We start from the raw sequence: 19,807 nt of genomic DNA, 5'->3' as shown, positions 1-19,807 counted from the left end.
TTTTTTCTTCTTAAATTAAAAAAAACCCAGTAAAATATCTACCATGTTACCTGTGTTTGCTGAGGACCTATATCCATGTTTCTCAGGAGGCTGTTCAGGAAGTCTGTGACACTCTCCCATGGATAAATGCTGTTGGACCCATCAAGTACTATGACAATGTCCAACTGGGTTTTACACTCTGAAATACAAATTGCCACATAAGAACTGACAGTAACAAGTGTCAGACTTATCTCATAGCTTCAGCTACTTCTGTCCTTTCCAATATGTAACAAATATTCTGTAGTGTGGCTGAACTGACATGCTTCACGCCAACTATAATTCCTCAACTTTTGCATTGTATTTCACATGGCCTGTGTTCCTTTTATCAGGAAGAAGATTTCTTGTAAGCAGAAATTTAAGAATGGAAGAAGATCACATAACTGGAGTATTTACCATTGACCCCCTACTTTTGTCAATATCAATCAATTCTTCTACAATTTTTTCAAAGGACCAGGTCTTTAAGATTTCTACGTATATCACTAAACTGGGTCTCAGTATGCCGTCATTATTTAAAAGGAGTCTTTTGGCCATAAGTTAAAAACATAAGCAACTATTTTTAGCAATTGTGTTTGGATGTTACATAGCACTGTAATGATTGTTTATACTGAGATAAATTCCAAAAGTAGGAAGAATTTAGGTTATATACAGACAATGAAAACATTTACTTAACTTGGTAATGCTGGTAGCTAAGTTAAGCAGTTCATTTTTTTTCAGTATGCCTATGTGTATACATTTGTCTTGTTTGGCACTCTTTATTTTTGGACACACGGGAAAATTCCTGCAGCATGCATACCTTGCACAGACGGAGCAATGGCCTCAACAGTTTCAAAAGTGGAGCTGACATTAGAACAAACTCCAGTTGTGTAATGCAAACGTCCACATTTATAAGCATAAAGTGGTCCACATGCCTTTAAAAAATGAGAAAGGGTGAAATGTTTTTGTTATGATATCCGAGAAAAAAACCAGACTTTTAAAATTAGCAAAAAGTCCTTTCTTACCAGAAACCCTCCTTTTGGGTTAGTCACTAAGGTTGTTCCAAGAGTCATGTTTTCTTTTACTTCCACAACATTAGGAACTGAAGTAGAAGCTATAAATAGATTAAAATGTTAAGTATTTGGGAACATGAAAACAAAATGTTAAATTATATATCCCCTAGTATGGAGCTTCCAACTTCTAAAATAAAACCCAGACTGACACAGTTTCATCAAATATTTTAGCACCCTTCCCCCTCCTTCTTTAACTGCAACAATCAAGAAAAATTTCTGAGACTGGCTTTTATCCCAGAAAATTTGTCTGGGTTGCTGTCTCAAATAGTTTTCTTGAACCGCAAGAAAAGAAAAAAAAGTAAAAATAACAGCACAATGAAAACAAGATACTACTACGCACAGAGTTTTGTTAATTAGTAAAAAAAGTCATTTTTTACCTTGTCTTGCTATGACTGACTTAATAGCTTTTCTATTTGTTACTGTTATGTTGCATTACTGACGTTTAGGTTTTCAAGAAACACAAGGAGACAAAAAATATCACAACAGGTCTATTTAGTGAAGTTCATATTAAACAGAAATTTCCTTCCAGTCTACATCAGGTATCTCTTGACTTGACCAAAAAAAATTATTAATATTTACCTTTGGCATAATAAGATGCATCAGCCTAGCTACATTTTTATCAAAAGCTTACTGATAGCATTATGAAAGCTCTTGGTTTCAGAGAGCTTTGGAAAGGATAATCCATGAAATTATGATCCAAGACCTTCCTGGCTCAATGGCCAGGCCTGCCAACCACAGTCAATTAATGTCAGTCATAATAAAATTTCGATAACACAACCACATACCCATTCTAAAAGTATGACCATGTTTTCCACAGGATAGTGAGAAGCCTTAAAGTATAATTATTTGTAATGCTACAAACACAACTTCTTCACATTTAGCTCTGAAGCCCCAAGCAAATTATCACTAGGAAAGCTGTGACACAGCTTTATTTCCTTTCGTACCTGGTAAGTTCAGTTTTGTGCAGGGTGATGGGCTGTCCCTTCCTACGGGGCATTTGTAGACATCGCCTGTTCTTTTCTCAGGTTGGCCAACTAGTGGTGAACCAATAAGGACCCTGCAAATTAAATAAGTTACCTGAAATGTCTTCTTTCTAACAAGGCACAAAAGTGAGCAAATAAAGCTTACGGAGAGAGGACAGCTGCAGCAAGCTCTACACTAGCAGTACAGGATGAAGAAAAAGAAAATTATCTATTATACCAGTCCAGATGCAAGAGAAATAATAAGGACATGAAAAGGAAATGTGCCTATATACCAAATTACAGAATAGAATAACACTTTTAAAAATTCCAGAGGACAATAAAAGCAATATAGGTGGCTAGACAACAAGTCTTAGAAGTAATATAGAAGGAAAGATATGCTTTATTTATTATGTCCTTGATCCTTACAAGATCTTAGATGAAAACCTATTTTCCATACTCAGAGACCAAATGCCAAAAGAGAGGCTCACAAGCACTCAGAGGAAGAATTTAGTCTTAAATAATGAGGAGCAGCACTGTAAAAGAGATGTTCTTCCCTGTCATTAATTAAAAAAAAGGTTATTAAAATAAATTTCAAAATTGTGAAATGCAGAGAAGTTGGGTGTGCCTGACATCCCCTGGGAGATTATCAATGGTCATCAAGTTCATGCCACTGTGCTGATCCTTTGTCAGAAAGAAAGAGCCCCACAAAGAGTGTTATGTGGTCTGAAAGGTTGTTTTATTTTGTCTTTTTGCACGAGGGAATCCCCAAGTTATTGAGAAAAAGCTGCAGTCAGGTTCAGAGACCATTTGTTGCTGGAAAGCTCTATTGGTGCCCTACAGGTTGCAGTAGAAAAATCCTCTCAAGGCTCCTTTGTATATTTTTAACTATGAGCTTACACGTTTTCTGCTTTAAATACTGACGTCCTGAAAGCCTGACAACTTACAGGAACTCTGATGTTCAATTTCAGAGATATCCAGATCTACCACACTACTTTATATTGCTGTCTGGCTACTGGTAGATCTACCATTTCCAGCTCATATCATTGTTTGCTTTTGAAAGGTTTCAGGACTGCTTACAACAATACGGCTTACTTTGCAAAATCCCAGCTCCTAGAATGGATTTCATTTCCTGAAGGTCTAAATTAGCTCACAGAAGGTCATTATTCTTATTCTCTCACGACCCTCATACAAATGCGTATTTAAACATCCTACAATTGCAGCAGTCAAGAACCAGCACATTCAAAAGAGGCTCTGTGGTTTTATTTCTCTGAGCACTGTATTGCAGTGGTGGTCAGAGTTACGGAGTCTGGCAGACCCAGCACTTGCAGTGGTGATTGCTCACCACAGAACAGTCTGGCTCGTCTGTCACACAGCCTCATGCTGCCTGTCATTCCTGCAAGCCTGCAGGAGTCCCTGTGTTTACCAAGAATTGTCAAAATAGCTCTGGGAAAACCAGAGCCAGCTGCAAAGAATGATGGAGATCTCTTCCCCAAACCTTTTACCATACAATGGTTATTTCAGTCCTACAGCCCAGTCGTCAGCCTCTGGGGTTTAACAAGGGAAAAGCATAGGCAGGTGTTTATCAAATGACCAAGAAGCAATGATATGAGTGAGCATGCCAAAATACAGCCTCTACTTAGAACAACAGGAAGGAAAAGAGAGGTTAAGATAAAGGCTCCAGGTCCCCAGTGCAAATATATTACCAGTTGCAAGACATACTTAGCCCTCCAAAAGGGAAGGCAGAGGGAGTACTGCACTAATTAATAATTTGACAAGTAAATCTTCCCACCAACAGAGTTAAACAATTCAGTTTAGACAACCCCTGAAAGAAAACTTTAGAAAAAAAAAAAAAACAATGTAGAAGTAACTTCATGCAGAGGGAGTACTGCACTAATTAATAATTTGACAAGTAAATCTTCCCACCAACAGAGTTAAACAATTCAGTTTAGACAACCCCTGACAGAAAACTTTAGAAAAAAAAAACTTAATGTAGAAGTAACTTCACTGTAAATACATTAACAGAAAGAAAAGGTAAAGATTTCATTTGGTGAATGGAAAAAACAGAGCTCAGGCAAAACACAGTACTTTCTCACTTCCATCAACGACAAAATCTACCCATTTTGTGAAGTCATTTATGTCTTTGAGGAGATAATTGGAGGTATACATGTGGATCTTTTTCTCTCCCAATCTTTCCAGATTTCCTAAGGGCTGTGCCTAAGTTTAAGAAATATGCCTGACAGAATCTGATCCTAACTTAAAAATAAAAGCACAGCACCTGAGTCACTGAATACATGATAATTTGGAGTGTTCAGTTAAAAAAAAAAAAAAAAGAATAAGAGAGCTTACCATTTCCCTTCCTCGTTTTCATACTGTTGGACTGTGTACCCAAACATGTCTTCCAGAGGCCCACTGAAGGTCAGTGCATTTTTCACATCAACATTTGAAGTGCAAACAAGGTGAAAGAAAGCTTTAAAAAAAAAGTATTTTTAAAAAATTAGTGTGTAGCAGTACAAATAAACCCAAATACTTCTAAGAAACCAACATTAAATTATGACTTAATGAAAGGTGCAAGACGTTGAAAGTGGCATTTGGAGCACAAGTATCACAGCTTGTAAGAGATTTAAAACATACTTCCTGATACATGGATACATAACTAAATTCAGAGTTGTTAGCAACTGAACTTCTGTACTCCAAACATATTTTTCAAATTCCCATCACTCATTTTAAAATCAATTCCAATGACAGGAAGTAAAACATTACCACCTTTAAGGATAAATAACTTTTTAGTTATTTAGTTTAGTTTAGTTATTCTTTTAGCTCCATTCATTTCTAAAGCAATAATTTAATACAAAATGTTCCATCTCTCAAGTAATTAGTTCTAAAGGTTACTTAAATAGAGAAATAACTAATTTTTAAATTAGTTTTAATTCTTAATTAATCAGAAAATTTTTGAAGAAAAACCACGTAGGAAAAGAATGAGGAAAAGCTTTCAGATATATTTAATTTTAATCTATATTAAACAAAAAAAGTATATGGTTTTCTCTTAATTCCTGTAAACCATTTATATTTGGAAAACAATAAAATAAATTTTCTATGAAATCTTTTGCTGATCTTCGTAGTACCTATATGTGATTATTTGCTGAACTCCAATAATTGTGCATTTAAGAAAAGCTGCTATAGAATGTTGATCTTGGACTATGAAGAGATCAATCAAAAGAGCAAATGCTTCTTCTGACTGATTTCCCATATCCTTAGGTTCAGTGATCATCACCAAGGAAAATACTGCAAAAGTTTGACTGTATAGCAAGTTTCAGAAAAATTTGAGATATAGGGTAAAAATCCAGCTTGAAATGATACCTATAACTGCAAGACTCATTAAGAAGCAAAACCCACTATTTGTATATAAAAATAAGGCTATTTATCTTTTCTGTATTTACTATTTCTTATAGTGCTCTCTTCCATCTTTGTCCTGTAAATCAGTTTCAAAGGTAGCCACTGATTCTGCTGCTGCAGAGCTGTATATTTAATTCACAAGAGTCAAAAAATAGGTGAATTTGTAGAACATTAAGGCTGCTTAAAACCACAAATATACACAAATTTGATTTAATTTTAAAGAAGCATTTCATGAGCATTTGCTGACACTTAACAGTTACATAAAAATACCCATATACTCAATTCTTGCTGCATGTCAAAATATCTAGATAATTTCCAGTTGCTAAACCACATCTGTGTTATTCACCATTGAGTTGACAAAATTCTCATGGAAGGCTTGTTTCTATAATTAAGCTCCCCAGTGGTCAATGCTAATCTGTCTCTCTCAGCATCTTATTTCCTGCTTAATGCAGTAAAATTATCACAGAAGACCATTTGTCATTTAGTAAGTATTTCCAGTTTTGCTGGACAGCAAAAAAAGGAAAAGTTTAATTTGTGTTATTTTAGTTTTTCTTCCTCCAGTCAGAGTCAGGAAATATAAAGAAGTGAAAAAAAAACTAAACCAGAGATTAGCTCGCCAGAAAATATACACTGAAAATGATAAGAAAAAATTAATCATTGACAGCCTGATGGGAAATAAATTAGTTTGAAAATAATTTTGTCTCCCTTAAAGAAATTCTGCTATGCCTGCTTATATGCAATAGGCATTTTTCTCCCCTATTCTCAGTCATTCGAGTATAATTAAAATGAACAAACCCAATTTTTAGGAATTCAATCAAGTTATCATTAGTTCAAGTCTTCTTTTGTTAAGTTTCAGTAAAAGCTGAAATTTACTACTAAAAGAAAAAAACAATTGCTATTATTACTTTTCAAACGATATAAGGGATTGCAACTGTGTCATTTACACTCACAATCTACCTCCTAGACAATGAAACAGTACTAATGAGCCACCTGCTAAAGTAACTCACCTTATGATGAAGTCCAAGAAGAAACGTAGAAGCAAAATATACCCATGTCAGCTTCTCTCTTGGTGATCTCCAGAGGGTCTGTTCACTTTAAGAAGGACAGAACATCCTTCTAGAGATCTTTAGAGACATGTTCTTCCCCTTTCTCACCTTATGATGGTGTTCAACACATATCATGATATGAAATACCAAAGGCTACAAATTCCAGCCCTTTGGAATTTGATTTCTCCTGAAGCAGCCAAAGGTTACAAGTGCACCCTGTACTCTGTTCACTTCACCATGATATCCTCCACCATCATTATATCATCTGCTGATAGACGAGGAGTTTCATAACAGTGATGTAGTATTGACAATTATGGATTCTGTAGTCATTATAGGAAATGGTCCTGAAGTTTCCTGAATTGGTTATGTAACATTCACAAATCTCTTAATTTTAATGCATGTGTTTGTAATCCTCATAACAGCTGAAGATACAGAATGCTAGTATGTAGATGAGTAAAACATGACAGCTATTTACTACCAACCACCCAAATCCTCATGCTTATGAGTAAGGTCAAATTAGAATCAACAATAATAATGTTTTCTTTCAAAAAAATAAAGCTAGATGAACCAAATGAAGCTAGATGGGCCATACTGGTCAGAAATAAAACTGAGGTAGTGACTCCACACAGCAGAACAAACCTGTAGACCTTGTTGGCAGCCTTGTTTAGCCTTGGAGGCTAAATGTAATAAGCTTAATGGCAATCTGAATAACTCAATGGAAGACAAAACCACTGTAGTTTACAACCCACACAGAATGCACATCTGGTTTGGGAAATCCCTTTAGCTGGAGATACTTGGGAACTAGAAGAGGAATGTAACATGATTGCATGGTTACTTTTTGTCTGTAGCTATCAGGTTACATGTACTCCTGCAGACATGACACTGGCCAAAACAGGATCTTGTGCTCTTACTCTCTCATCTTCACCTGCTACCTTAGCCAGAAGTCAGATGCTTTGAAGTTTGACTTCACACACAAACTGTTTGGCATATTTTAATATGCAAATGTACTACATAGCCTTCTCTGTGTTCTATGTGCTTTGAAATATTATGAGCATAATGTTTTTGCATTAAAGCAAGGGTCACGATAAGCTTGTGTAAAATTAACTTACAAATAATTAATGTATTTAAAGGTAGCTTGCTGCATTTTCCATAGATCCTGTAAAAGAAATCTTACAAGCCAAAGAAATGTTCAAATCTGCAGATGGTAAATGGAGAAGTGGAGTTCACGGTGACCCACATTACACATCTAGCTAACAATAATCTATTGATTTATGGAAACTTGGCTTTCATACTTTATTTAATTTTTTAGTAGAGAAAATCCTGTACACAGGAGCTAATGATTCAGAACATTTAAACATATTACTGACTGTGACTATGAAAATTATATTATAATAATATCTAGCTTGAACTCTTTCCAACTTCTAGTTTCTGTCTAAGATAGCATGCATTCTCTACTGTTTCTAGCTAACTTGTGTATGAATTAAGAAGAGTATTGGCAGAAGCACTGGAAAAAGGAGAGCTACAGGGAAGCTGGAGGGGATTCCCTTCAGAATTATGGGAATTAAGAAGAAAAAAAATATTTTCATAAGGTACATAGTATTCAACTTAATCAAAAATAATGTAGGTAAATTAAGATTTTGAACTATTTCATGTTGTGTCAGTTAACAGAATGACTGCGAACAGACCAAAATCGACTGTCACAGTACAGAAATGTAAAGTATAAAAGTTTCTCAAAGGTTAAAACTGAAGTTCCAGTTTCATGTTCTACAAGAAATGAGGCACTGCAGAAAACCTGGGACAATGTTCCTCTCACTACTGATTTACATGGAGCAGAACATGAGCTGATACGTGTGCCATTCTTTGCTCAGCACAGCTTGTACCTATACGTGAAAGGTTAACACTCAGTCACCAAGACGACAACACAAATATTATTTCTATTACAGACCTGGAGTAGTAGCTCATACTTGTCCAGTAGCCACTAATAAATTCTTTTCTGTTTTATTTAATGAGTTCTTTTAACTAAACGTTTGTGCTGCCTGGATAGTTACTCTGACTCCAAACCATGCAAAACCAGATTTTTCTGGGACTTGTTCACGAGCATATTGTCTGGCTGGCCACTCTAACCTTAGAAACACAGAACTGGCACCTTTATTTTCCTAAAAAGATGGATATAAACATAAGCCAAACTGTAGAACAAAGTCTAACACCTGGTTCTTCACTGATGGAAAGGAGATCACCACAAATCACCCACAATAAAGGGCATCATGAAGACCAGCTTAGACAAGAGAAGAGAATAAATTTAGTTAGGGTATTTTAACTGTGTATGGTCTGTAGCAAATAAGAACTGCATCCTCTATAAATAGAGATTATCCTAAGAAATACAAATGTTTTCTTTACAAAACAGAAAAGGATGAATTTACACTTAGCATTGGACAAGGCTAACACATTGGCTGTGCACCACTTCTCCCTGCCAGCATGTGGTTAAAGTTATTTTTTGTATCACTTCACACTTACTGCTACAGCACTTCAGACGTTTTTATCAATTCATCTGCATTTTGCAGGGGATTGATACAAAGCAGCTCTAGGTGCACCAAGGAGCACACTTAAACAAGTAGAAATGTTATTCATAAGTATGCACAATTGGAAAACATTGGGAAATTAAAAAAAAAAAAAGTTAAGAAAATAAGACTGTCTCCATCTTGGAGTATAAGAGAGACTGCAGAAATTTAAGCTGAAAACTAAAATAAGACTAAAATGTTTTATGGATTTCTCATATCTTTAGATATCTTGGGAAATAAATGAAAAGAAAAATTGATGTTTGTACAGCACGTACTACAATCAGTGGTGTTGTAAGATATTTTAAAAACTTGCAAATATAACAGGTGTGCAATACAGCAACAGGGAACTGTACAGGTGATCACAATGTACTGAAAGCTAGGTGCTATTAGAAAAGATGCCCTAACTGTAAGACAGTGACTGCCTTCAAAAGTATTTCAAATTGATGTTGCAAAGACTACTTGCCTCATAATCTTAGAAAACCTATGAAACAAATCAGCATAAAAGGATGCAAGTGAGGTGCTGGTAAATGTGACTCATTGAGGGAAGCATTGCTGTGGCCTCCCACAAAAGCTTGTTTTAAAAATGCTGGCAAACAGTGTCGTTCTCTGCAGTTTGAAAACTCTTTCACTTGAGGAAATTGATACCACTGTGTGCCGGCACCTGCAAGCCTGAGCTGCAGCCCTCAGCTAGCTGCAATCAAGCCAGCTGCAGAGAACAAACTGTGTCCTCCAGTACACGCAGCACTGAGCCTCAGGAAATAAAACCTCCTCAAAGCTGGATCATTTACCTGCACCAACACAACACGGTGCGCTTGGGTCAGGGCTGGGATGCATCTGGCGGGTAGCAAGGAAGATTAACCGTGCATCTACTTACAAAGTCATACCTACAGAAATGCTGTTTTTAAAATAATGGCTCAAATATGTGAAAGTGGATTGTTTGCTGGACCAGCAAATCTACACACTTTATTTTTTTTGCTTCACTTGTGATAATGCCACTGCAGAATTACACAGCCTTTTCCTGTGAAAAAGAGATTTAGCCACTGACATGCCGAGTGGAAGAAAATACGACAGCATTGTACAATTGCTGTCTGTGAGTTCAGGGGCCACAGTGCTCTGGTCTTACTGCGGAAGGCCAAGGAGGCTGAGGCAGAGTTCTTGTTGCATTCAGTTCTGCCTGGCTAAATATCAACATATTTCAAATAAAGCTGTATATATATGTAAAAAAAAATCAACTTCAGAAACTTTTTCAGTAGTGCTTAAATTGAGCCTTTTATTTCTCAGGGCTACAAAAGAACTTTTGTATGATTTTGCCTCTGGCATTTTTTCTTTAACCTTTGAAGAGCAAAAGACTGACTTGCTGGAAAGAGACTGAATAATTAATAAACCACTTCTTATTAAAAGAATATAAATACCACAGAAGACCAAGAAATATATATTTGAAAGTAATTCCAGATGCAGTAGCCAAATGCTTTTCAAAACCAATTAAATGCTTTGTACAACCCATTAAATTAAGCTCTCTTTGCTGGTTTTGTACTAAGTATTTTGTGCTGGAAAATAGCTTTATAATGCAGTATCAAGTCTGAAAATAAACTGAATCAATGCTTTGTAATGCAGTACCAAATGAATAACACAATGCAACAGGCAAAACTTTTGGAAATATAATGGCAGAGACCAAAAATATGTCCCCCACTCAATTAGCAGTAATCACAATAAAACTATTTTGTGCAAAATTTGGAAAGTGGCCCTCTCATCATCAATCCTTAGCACTTTGCAGTGTCTCACAACAGAAAGAAAAAAAGCCTCAGAAATAAGCAGTCAGATACAAAGAACTTTATGAGGTCTGCTTCTTGACTTGTGCAGATGCACGAAGTCTTTGCAAATTTAGCAACCTGATGGAAGTGAAACAACTCCTAAAAAATGTTTTATCTTGTTTCCAATCATTTCCAGTCCATCTTTTGGATGTAGTTCTTCCATCAACACTTAACTTCACACAAGTCCCTACAATTTTTGTATTCCCTCAATGTTCATCCTCCTTTGCTATCAAAGACCACTCCTCACGAGCACCCCACTGGAACTTTCAATTCCTACCACATAGCTTTATGTGTAAGCCCCACAGTCTAGGCAGAAAACATAGCTAAAATAACATGTATGTTGTTTTCTGAAATAAACCCCATCAATAAGAGTCAAATAAGACATTTAATTTGGTTTTCTACAGCCACTTGTTCAGTTACGATGAATCCCAGTTTTTCTAGCTGATATTCTGTAAGCTTTCCATTATGTAGCCTTCTTGAAACCAGCATGGTAGGTCAAGTACCCCTTGTGCTGCAGGAAACACAAGACACCAAGCCCCAAAGCCACTTCTTCCACAGTGATTTCTCATTTGACTTCACACTGCTAGTTAGGCTGTTTTTCCACACAAGCATACTTTATGTATTACAGGTCAATTTTGTTGCTCTTAGCCTAAAAAAACCCCACCTAAGTAAATCCAATATGAACCTTACTGTTTCTTTTAAACAAATATGATGGTAATTGAATATCAAGAGTGTTATTTTTCATATAATGTGAAATGAATGAATATTTCTAATTTTTCATGTCATGTTTCCCACAAAATTAAATTCTGTGACACTTGCTTAATGGGAGGAAGCAAAACTAGTATTTTTTTCATTCTTAAGCAAATAGCTGCCATACCTTTTCTATCTTATCAAATAATATATAAAATGTCACTTTGAATAATAGTTCCTCTAACCTTCTGTCTATGATTCAATCCAAAGATATACCTGGCTTGTGCAATAGGTAGGACAAATGATGGAGAAGGTCAACCTATCACTGTCTGGTTAAAAAAATTATATGATCATCCTTACATAGTTCCACTTTATTATGGTTAGCAACTGGTTATTGTAAGTGTATCTTTGAATCAGAGATGCATTTTATCATACAGAGTTTTCAAAACAGAATTTACTTCAGAGTTGAAGCTCATGGAAAAAAACCCATGCAAGGCTGTAGAATTATTTCAAGAAATTTCAAGGCAGAAAGTGAAATACATGTTCAATGGTATGAGTGATTTGTGACTCAGCAGAAGTTTATTTTGAGAAGATGGAGACCAGTGACTTTTGTCATCATGCAACATGGCCTTCATTTTTCACAATTTTAGTATGCTAATACAGGGACTCAGGAAAAAGAAAGTCCTGAATACTCATGACACTGGTTAATCCCTAGACTTGAGGAAATCACTACTTGTCAGCATTCAAATATGAATTGAAAATGACATTGTCTACTTTTAAATTTCTTTTGAATCCATATTTTGTACTTGCTTTTTTTCCTTAGCAATTTGCAAGCTATCTTTGAAATAAAACCTGCCAAAACTGAGAAAAAAAATGCAAAACACTGCAGGTAAATCAATGCACTTCTGAAGGTAGATATATTGCCACAGTGCTGTTATTTATGTATAAAAAAATCTAAATAGACTTTAGGAGAATGTGAACCATTGCACCAGAAAGGGCTCCCAAACAAGTCGCTTTATCTGATAAGCCTACACTTCACAAGTCTACTCCATCAAATTTAAAACCAACTATCTATAAAATGCCCCAGGACAGAAATTCCTTCCAAACTTTGTGGAAAATGTAATAATCTGAGAACTGATGGAAAAAACAATGCCTAACTGAAAACTCATGCAACTATCTCCCTGCCAGGACTGCTCCTTTCTCTCCCTGAGAAGCGACCTCTCAAGATTACTCCTTGAGGAATTTTCTGAAAGACTCCTTGCAGCAGCACATTCTCAGTAAGTGATTAACAGCATGCTAAATTCTGACATCTTAGCTAAGTGCTTTAGAGGATTGATTGTGCATGTAAATCCTTTGGACATAAGCACTGACCAAGTCTAGAACCAGGAGAGGATCTAGCTGGATGTAGATTGATTCCTCTCTGAGAGGAGTCTAGAAAGCAAAGGAGTCCTTTCTGACCCTGATGACACAACAGCAAAGTCTCCCTGACAGATTTATCTGTCTCTGCTCTCTACGCTGTCAATCAAGTGTACTTTGCCATCAAATTTTATTAAATCACCATCACATTTAACACTGAATTTTGTCAACTCACTGTTTTATATCAATAACATATGCTGAAGTTTCACTCTTACGAGCGAAGTATATCACTCCATTTGTGATATGGATGAAGGAAAATTTTTTTTTGCCTACCTGACTTGATTCCTTTACCCTTCCATTTCCTCCCCCAGTTGTTTTCAGAGCTTTTCAGGTAATTTTTCTCAAAGTCTTAAGCTACTACAAGTTTTTCCATTCCTCTATATCACAAGGACTACTAAACTCCTCTCTTTCATGGCCTTGGGCTGAGCATAATCATTGGCTTGCTCTCAACCAAATCACCCGAGCAGAAGAAATCCTCCAAAAGGAAGTGCAAATACCCTGATATGATCATTTCACATCCACATAGCTAGAGCATCAAATCTAAGCCAATTTTTACACAGTACAACAAAAACATAGATTGTCTCTATAAAATGCATCAATATCAATTTGGCAGTGATACAATTTCTTTTGGAGTACAATGGAAGTGAAAAGATGGAAGCTTACAAATACCTAGTTTTTCCTTTGGTCCTAAACAATTTTGCTATGCAGTGATTTGAGGCAAGAAGAAAGTTTGACCAAACAAAAATGACAGAGACAAGTGGGGCAGAGACACACTTCAGAATGAAATCTCAGACATGTACATTAAAAGAAAAAATCAGCTTGCAAAGTATAGTCAAGATTTATAGAGACAACTTACCTATTATTTCCCAGAATAAAACAGCTATCATAATTTTCATTTTAACACAAGAGTTCATTTTTAGCTGAGCCACGTTCTAGCACAGTAAGAGGAAAGCACTATGCTTCTGCAGCTTCTTATGTCATGGCTACATAAAGTAGAGGTCTGTTCCCCTGTTTGCATGTATTCCCATAATACAGCAGAAACCTGAAAACTTAAAGTGCTTCTTAGCACTATGACTTACTTTATTCTTCAGACAAACTTGTTACATAAAGCTAACAGGTTCTGGAAAAACTATAAATCAAAATACTTTTCACTAGACCGAATTCCATTTAAAAGATACAGGGAAATACTACAACAGACTAACACAGAAAACACATTTACTTATGTTAAGTACCCTAGTAAAGTTGAAACAATTAAAAAAAATAATTAAATAATTGTATGTGCAGTTTTCTGAGAGAAGAACTGGAAAGTAAGGGATAAAACCTACTGCTGCAAAAGGAAAATTTTGAAGTTTAAAAATGCTTGAACACGGAGTTTGGACTGAAAATATAAACCATCATCCGAATAATTCTTTTTTTCTATTGCCTATGTTAATTTTTGTGACATATCAAATGCACTGTCAATAATATTGTTCAAGATTTCTTTTTTCTTTTTCTCCTGTTGGTAACCAAAAAATTGTCACAGTGAGAATATAGTTGATAAGAAATTGCTACAGGCTAATGGAAAATAAGTCACGTATTTGTTGAAATGCTGGAATTTCTCCATGAATGGTGCCCAGATGCTAGTGCTCTCACACAAGGTCAAACGGAAATGCCTCTTCATCCCCAACTGCACAGAACTTAAATGCCCGCAGGGAAAGCCAGCCTGTCCTGCATAAGCATGAGGGAGCAGGCACTGTCTGTTTGCAAAGATCAGGTCTGACCTGGTCATAGCAAAATCCTGAGCCTGCTCCAAGTACGTGCCAGCACGGGTGATCACAGTAGCAACTTTCTGCTAGGACATACAGAGCTGTCCTTGTTTGAAATCTGTGACTTTTCACTGCTAAAAGAGAAGGTAATCCTCAACCAGTTGTTTCCTTAGTCGTCTCTACCTATGAATTAACTGTCATGAGAAATCCTTTATTGTACTGGACAATTTAAAGAACATGGCTCTCTGATAACATAAAGTTTACACTTAGAATCGAGAAATCTGAGCAGATAAGAATGTGGAACTGCAAATTACCACAGTGATTATTAAATCAAATTTTCCATGGACTTAACCATAAAAATAGATGCCCAATCTAGTAAAGGCTACAAAAACCCCCAAATATATAATGAAAAACACTGCACCCCAAGGAAAAAAAGTTTACTCATTTGGTCAAAGAAGACCAAAAGAACACCTCCTATTCCACTAGTCAATTCGTAAGGCTGCTGCAAAAGGTATTTTGCAGCTTAGCTCATTTTATGGTCCAAGATAATCACAAGGACTTTCGCATCTTGATGTGTCATATGATAGTAGTTCATCTTCAGTCTACCTGTGAGGTGAACATAATTTACAGGCAACAGATAAAACTGAACTTTCTGTAAAATGATTCCTATACCAATAGGAATAATTTTTAAAGACTCTGGCAATCAAGTATCAGAAAGTGCATGAACACCTCTTTTGCTGTATCATTGCTGTAGGGATAAAGCAGTTGAAAGCACTGCAAAAGTAATCTTTGGTCTTTTTACTACATATGTTCATTTTTATTCGTCAGTAAACAATTCAGGGAAATTTGGGACCAGCCATGAAGAGATTATAAAAGGAAGGTTTGTTTCCCCCCAAAAAATTAGAGCTGGATTCTAGAGGTAGAAAAACATCCTGTTTTTTAGATGCAGTTTAAGATAGAGTTTTCTACATGAATTACTGGCACTAATAACTTTCATTTTCCACCCACAGCACTGAAGTACACCCATGATTTTAAAGATATCTATCTGGACCAGGCATATTCTGCAAGTATCCTCGTGATACCAGGAGTTCCATAAAGAATCTGTTACTCTTTCTTTCAAACATCTGCATCACCCTCACACAACTATCATGGAAGTTTCATAGTGAGGAAATTGCTTAAGCTGAATCAAAGTTTGTAAAACTAAGATCAGTTTTGGGGTCATTTAAGGGTGACTCAGTCTTCTAAAGGGAACAGAATCTGCAAGTCTTAAAAGAAGGACCTCCTAAAAAGGTACAAATGAACCCTGTGCCACCAACTTATAACTCACAACACTGCTGTTGCATGTATGTGCTACCTTACCACAGATTTAACATCAGTCTTATGCAAGTAGCACCTCTACTATACTTTCAGCAGCAGAGCCTGGCAGATCACTTCCAGCTTTTCCTTCCTGCCCAGCTATGAGGCAGCACAGCAGCGCTGATGCTGAGGTCTTTTTGTTCTTTTTGGTCTACAGCTCTTTGGACACCACAGTTGCCTTTGTAAGAAACAGACTTTACCAAGCTGTGCTGATAGATAAGAGGACTAACTCATAGCTGCTCACTTAAGAAACACAGTTAATTATCAATGACTTCATTCTAATGCCTGTTTACAAATAAAACACTCAAAAAAAAAATTTAATAGCCTTTACAGCTCCTGGCAGACATTTAACTGGTAGAGATGGAAAGTACTCATTAAGCCCTTACCAGGTACCTAATCTAAGCATTTTTGCATCATTAATTCAGACAGCTAACGCCTGTCTCACAGGAGGTCAGGGTTGTGGTGAGATCTGGTGTGATTGCTGAGATGCAGTGCGACCATATGCTCTAAGAACTGAACAGATATTAACAGGGCAACACAATGCTCTGATGAAACAAAACCAGCAAGTGCTCTGCTTCTGTTCCAAGCATGGGTACAGACTGCTGAATTGATTCCTATCTGTTGCTGGTAACTACATCACATTTCTCAGGGTCAACAAATTCCATATAAAAGTGACCTTTTGCTCTGATTTTTTTCTGACTGGAAGGCTGTTCCAATTTCTCATTTTTTCAGTAGTAGGAACATTCTGCTCTCTAACATACATTTATTTCTTGCCAGTCCTTATGTCAAAATAAAAGTGCTTAAAGTAGGGAAAAAGTAGTTTTTAAAATGTTCTAGAAATAAGCAAAAAATATCAAATTCAAATTACTACTGTCTAAAGGCCTAAGCATTTTTTCAGTGACAATCTCCACACTCTTTCCATAAAAAGCCCCATATCAGTTATAAATTTCTATTATCAACTTAGAAAAGAAAGACAAGTCTTCAAAATTATGAAAGGCTGGACTCACAGTTGTCATTAATTTTGTTTTTTCTGAACACTTATCTTTGTTCATAACAAAATACTTTATCTCATAAGAGCAATAAACAGGACCATGCAAATCTATACTTGGATAAAACAAATGCAGACAGCTTGAAATAGTTTAGGCAGTCATATTTTACCTAGAACACAATGCTTGACTATGTACTAATAGAGTTTTAACAACTGATTTCTGGGGCTTTCTTGAGAAAAGGTTTAAAAGCCTGTCATTTGACTGATTTGACTTACCAGTCTTTATCTCAGTTGAAATGACCTGAAAACTTAAAAACTGCCAACAAACCTTGTTACATAAGGCTTCATCTATCTTTCTCTTTTTCTTCTCACCAGGTACCCTCTCCAAAAGCCTGTAAGGTTTATTTCAATCAGCTTCTGTTGGTTTGAGTTTTTTTTAATGTCTGAAATTTTTCCTTTGCTTATCACACAGACTGCCAACACAACACAGTGAGGTGTTTGTTTCACAAAGCAGTATTTTTGAAAAAGAAGGTGGTTTTCTGACAGGTATGAAAGGAAAACAAAGACAGTCTTTCACAAGCCTCAGATACAGCAATAGCGGGGTGGCCGGAAATGACTCCATAGTGAGAGGATTAGGAAGGTCTCAATATCTCTAGAGTCCGTCTGAGGCTCAAAGCTCCTCTCCCCCAGACACACACAGAGAGCTTAATCACATCAGCTGGCATCTTACCCTCAGCCAAGCATGAGTTGTTAGAACTGAGTTCAGATATTTCAAACATTCACTGGGTCTCCCTTTGGGGAAGAAGTCACATACCCAAAACAGCATCTCATGTTTTCCATTAAACCACAGCTTTTCATCTTTCCTCACAGCTCTGGAACTTGGAACAGCTCTCTAAGGAGACAGCTGCTCTTTTTCTGCCTCTCACCACTGCTGTCCCAGTAGCTCCTACATACAGCTTTGCAGCGAGGGCAGCTAGTGCCCCAGGGGACTTGACTGTCCTGGCAGACTGCCAGTGTTCACCCAGCACTGTTTCTGCAAAGTCCATTTTAATTTCTCTTAGACAACCTAGGAACAGAAATTTCCACTCAGGAGAGGAATAAATATATGGGATACACCAGTTCTCTTTACCAAATGGAAGTGGTCTTATGGTACCTGTTTGGGCAAGATAAACAAATGCAATTAATTAGCTTCTCTCACACCTGAACTAAACAATTTATCTAAAACACTTGAACAATGCAGGTCAAAGAAAAAGCAATTTTCTTCAGCAAAACCTGCTGTAGCTTTCAGCTTCAGAAACCATTAAAGGAAATGACCATGAGCATTTAAAAACTGTCAGACTTCCTGAATTTATCACTTGCTACCAAGTTCCTCCTACAGTAAACAAATCTTCCAGTCTTGAAGATTATTATCAACCCTGCATCCTGAGCCAATCCTGCAGCTATCAAAGCAACTACAAGCCTTTTTCTCTTACTAAACACATACACATACACACACACACATATCTTCACATACAAACTGTCTCAGTAAAAAGTGTGCTAAAAGTACTTGTTCTAACCAACAAAAAGTACTGCATGGGAAAGAATCAGCCCATCTTCAAAAGCGGATTTGCTGGTAGCCATCAGGTCCAAAATCTTTTTGAAACATGAAACACTATTCAGGCTTTTTTCTGAAAAGACTACAGATAGAAATGTGTTTGGTAGAACAGTTCTAGTTTTCAATTATTTTCCTTTCACATTCAGACCAGAAATATGAAAATTGCCTCCTTCATCCCTTCAGACATCATGCCTGAGCCAGCTGTGATTCAGATATCTCAGACAAGATATAAGAATATCTATTTGCTCAACGTGGAAGTTGTACTTATCAATGACACTGACAGAAAAAGGGAGCACTTTCAGCTAGTGTTAGCTGGCACCTTAGCCTAGTGTTTAATATGAAAGAGAAGATGGCCTTAAGCTTTGTATCTTCTGTTCCATTTGAGTCCTTAAACCCCTACACTCTTTCTTTGCTATTCCAGGCTTGGCTTGGACTAGAAATTCCATTTTGGACCAGAGAAAACACTTCCCATCATGTCTGGTATGTACATTCCTAAAAAGGAGGACTGGTTTCAACTAATTAACATTCTCTAATGGAATAACTGCTTTGCCAGAGGATTCATGATCAGCTCTAATTTGACTTCTAAGTAATTATTAGAGCAACATGACAGCAATTACATTAGCTGTGAATGCAGCATTTCCCAAAAAGAGTGCAATAAATTAAAGACAGATATAGCAAAAAACTGACAAGACCTGGCAGGGCTTGAAAGTTGCTGCTTCATGTTGCATTTCCCAGAAGACACTGACTTGGAAGGAAGGGCTGCTCTGATACCACTCCCCTCTCTGTTTCTTATACAGCTCTCAAGTGGGACAAAACAAAGAATTATTTTCAGACAACAGAAAAAACAACTGTGATTTCAGAAACCTTTTCCTTACGTGTTATTTTAGGCTAAGACACCTTAGGAGTCAATTTTTTCACAGGAAAGCTACAGAGCATCTCTAAAACAGTCAAATTCATAAGCTGACAGGGGATATACAGTTTGGTTGTTAGGCTGAAGACATGTCTTTCCTTCAGATTCTGTATCGTGCAAGCAGTTACCCTCAAATCCAAGTCAATGCCCTGTTTGAGTCAAGAATAAAATATGTGGTAAGACTAAACATTACACTTATTCAGCAAGTCTTTGGGCAAACGCCACACAAGAGGCTTCACAGCCTGTGTTTACT

The 19,807-nt window shown here is 36.6% G+C and overlaps 1 protein-coding gene across 1 annotated transcript in view; it reads right to left on the bottom strand.

Annotated features, from left to right (window-relative positions):
- The window catches only part of ITGA1 (integrin subunit alpha 1), a 73,309-nt gene that overhangs the window by 40,245 nt on the left and 13,257 nt on the right, over nucleotides 1-19,807 (bottom strand). The window contains exons 2-6 of the mRNA XM_039709987.1: nucleotides 4,394-4,514; nucleotides 2,030-2,142; nucleotides 1,038-1,126; nucleotides 833-947; nucleotides 51-178 (exon numbers count right to left, since the gene is read on the bottom strand). Coding sequence (XP_039565921.1) covers nucleotides 51-178; nucleotides 833-947; nucleotides 1,038-1,126; nucleotides 2,030-2,142; nucleotides 4,394-4,514 — 566 coding nt within the window. The remainder of the gene's footprint in view (nucleotides 1-50; nucleotides 179-832; nucleotides 948-1,037; nucleotides 1,127-2,029; nucleotides 2,143-4,393; nucleotides 4,515-19,807) is intronic.

This window comes from Passer montanus, unplaced genomic scaffold (genome assembly GCF_014805655.1).
Source record: "Passer montanus isolate IOZ18808 unplaced genomic scaffold, ASM1480565v1 scaffold22, whole genome shotgun sequence".
Taxonomy (NCBI): domain Eukaryota; kingdom Metazoa; phylum Chordata; class Aves; order Passeriformes; family Passeridae; genus Passer; species Passer montanus.
Note: the sequence above shows the minus strand (reverse complement) of the source record. Positions and strands in the feature narration are given on the sequence as shown.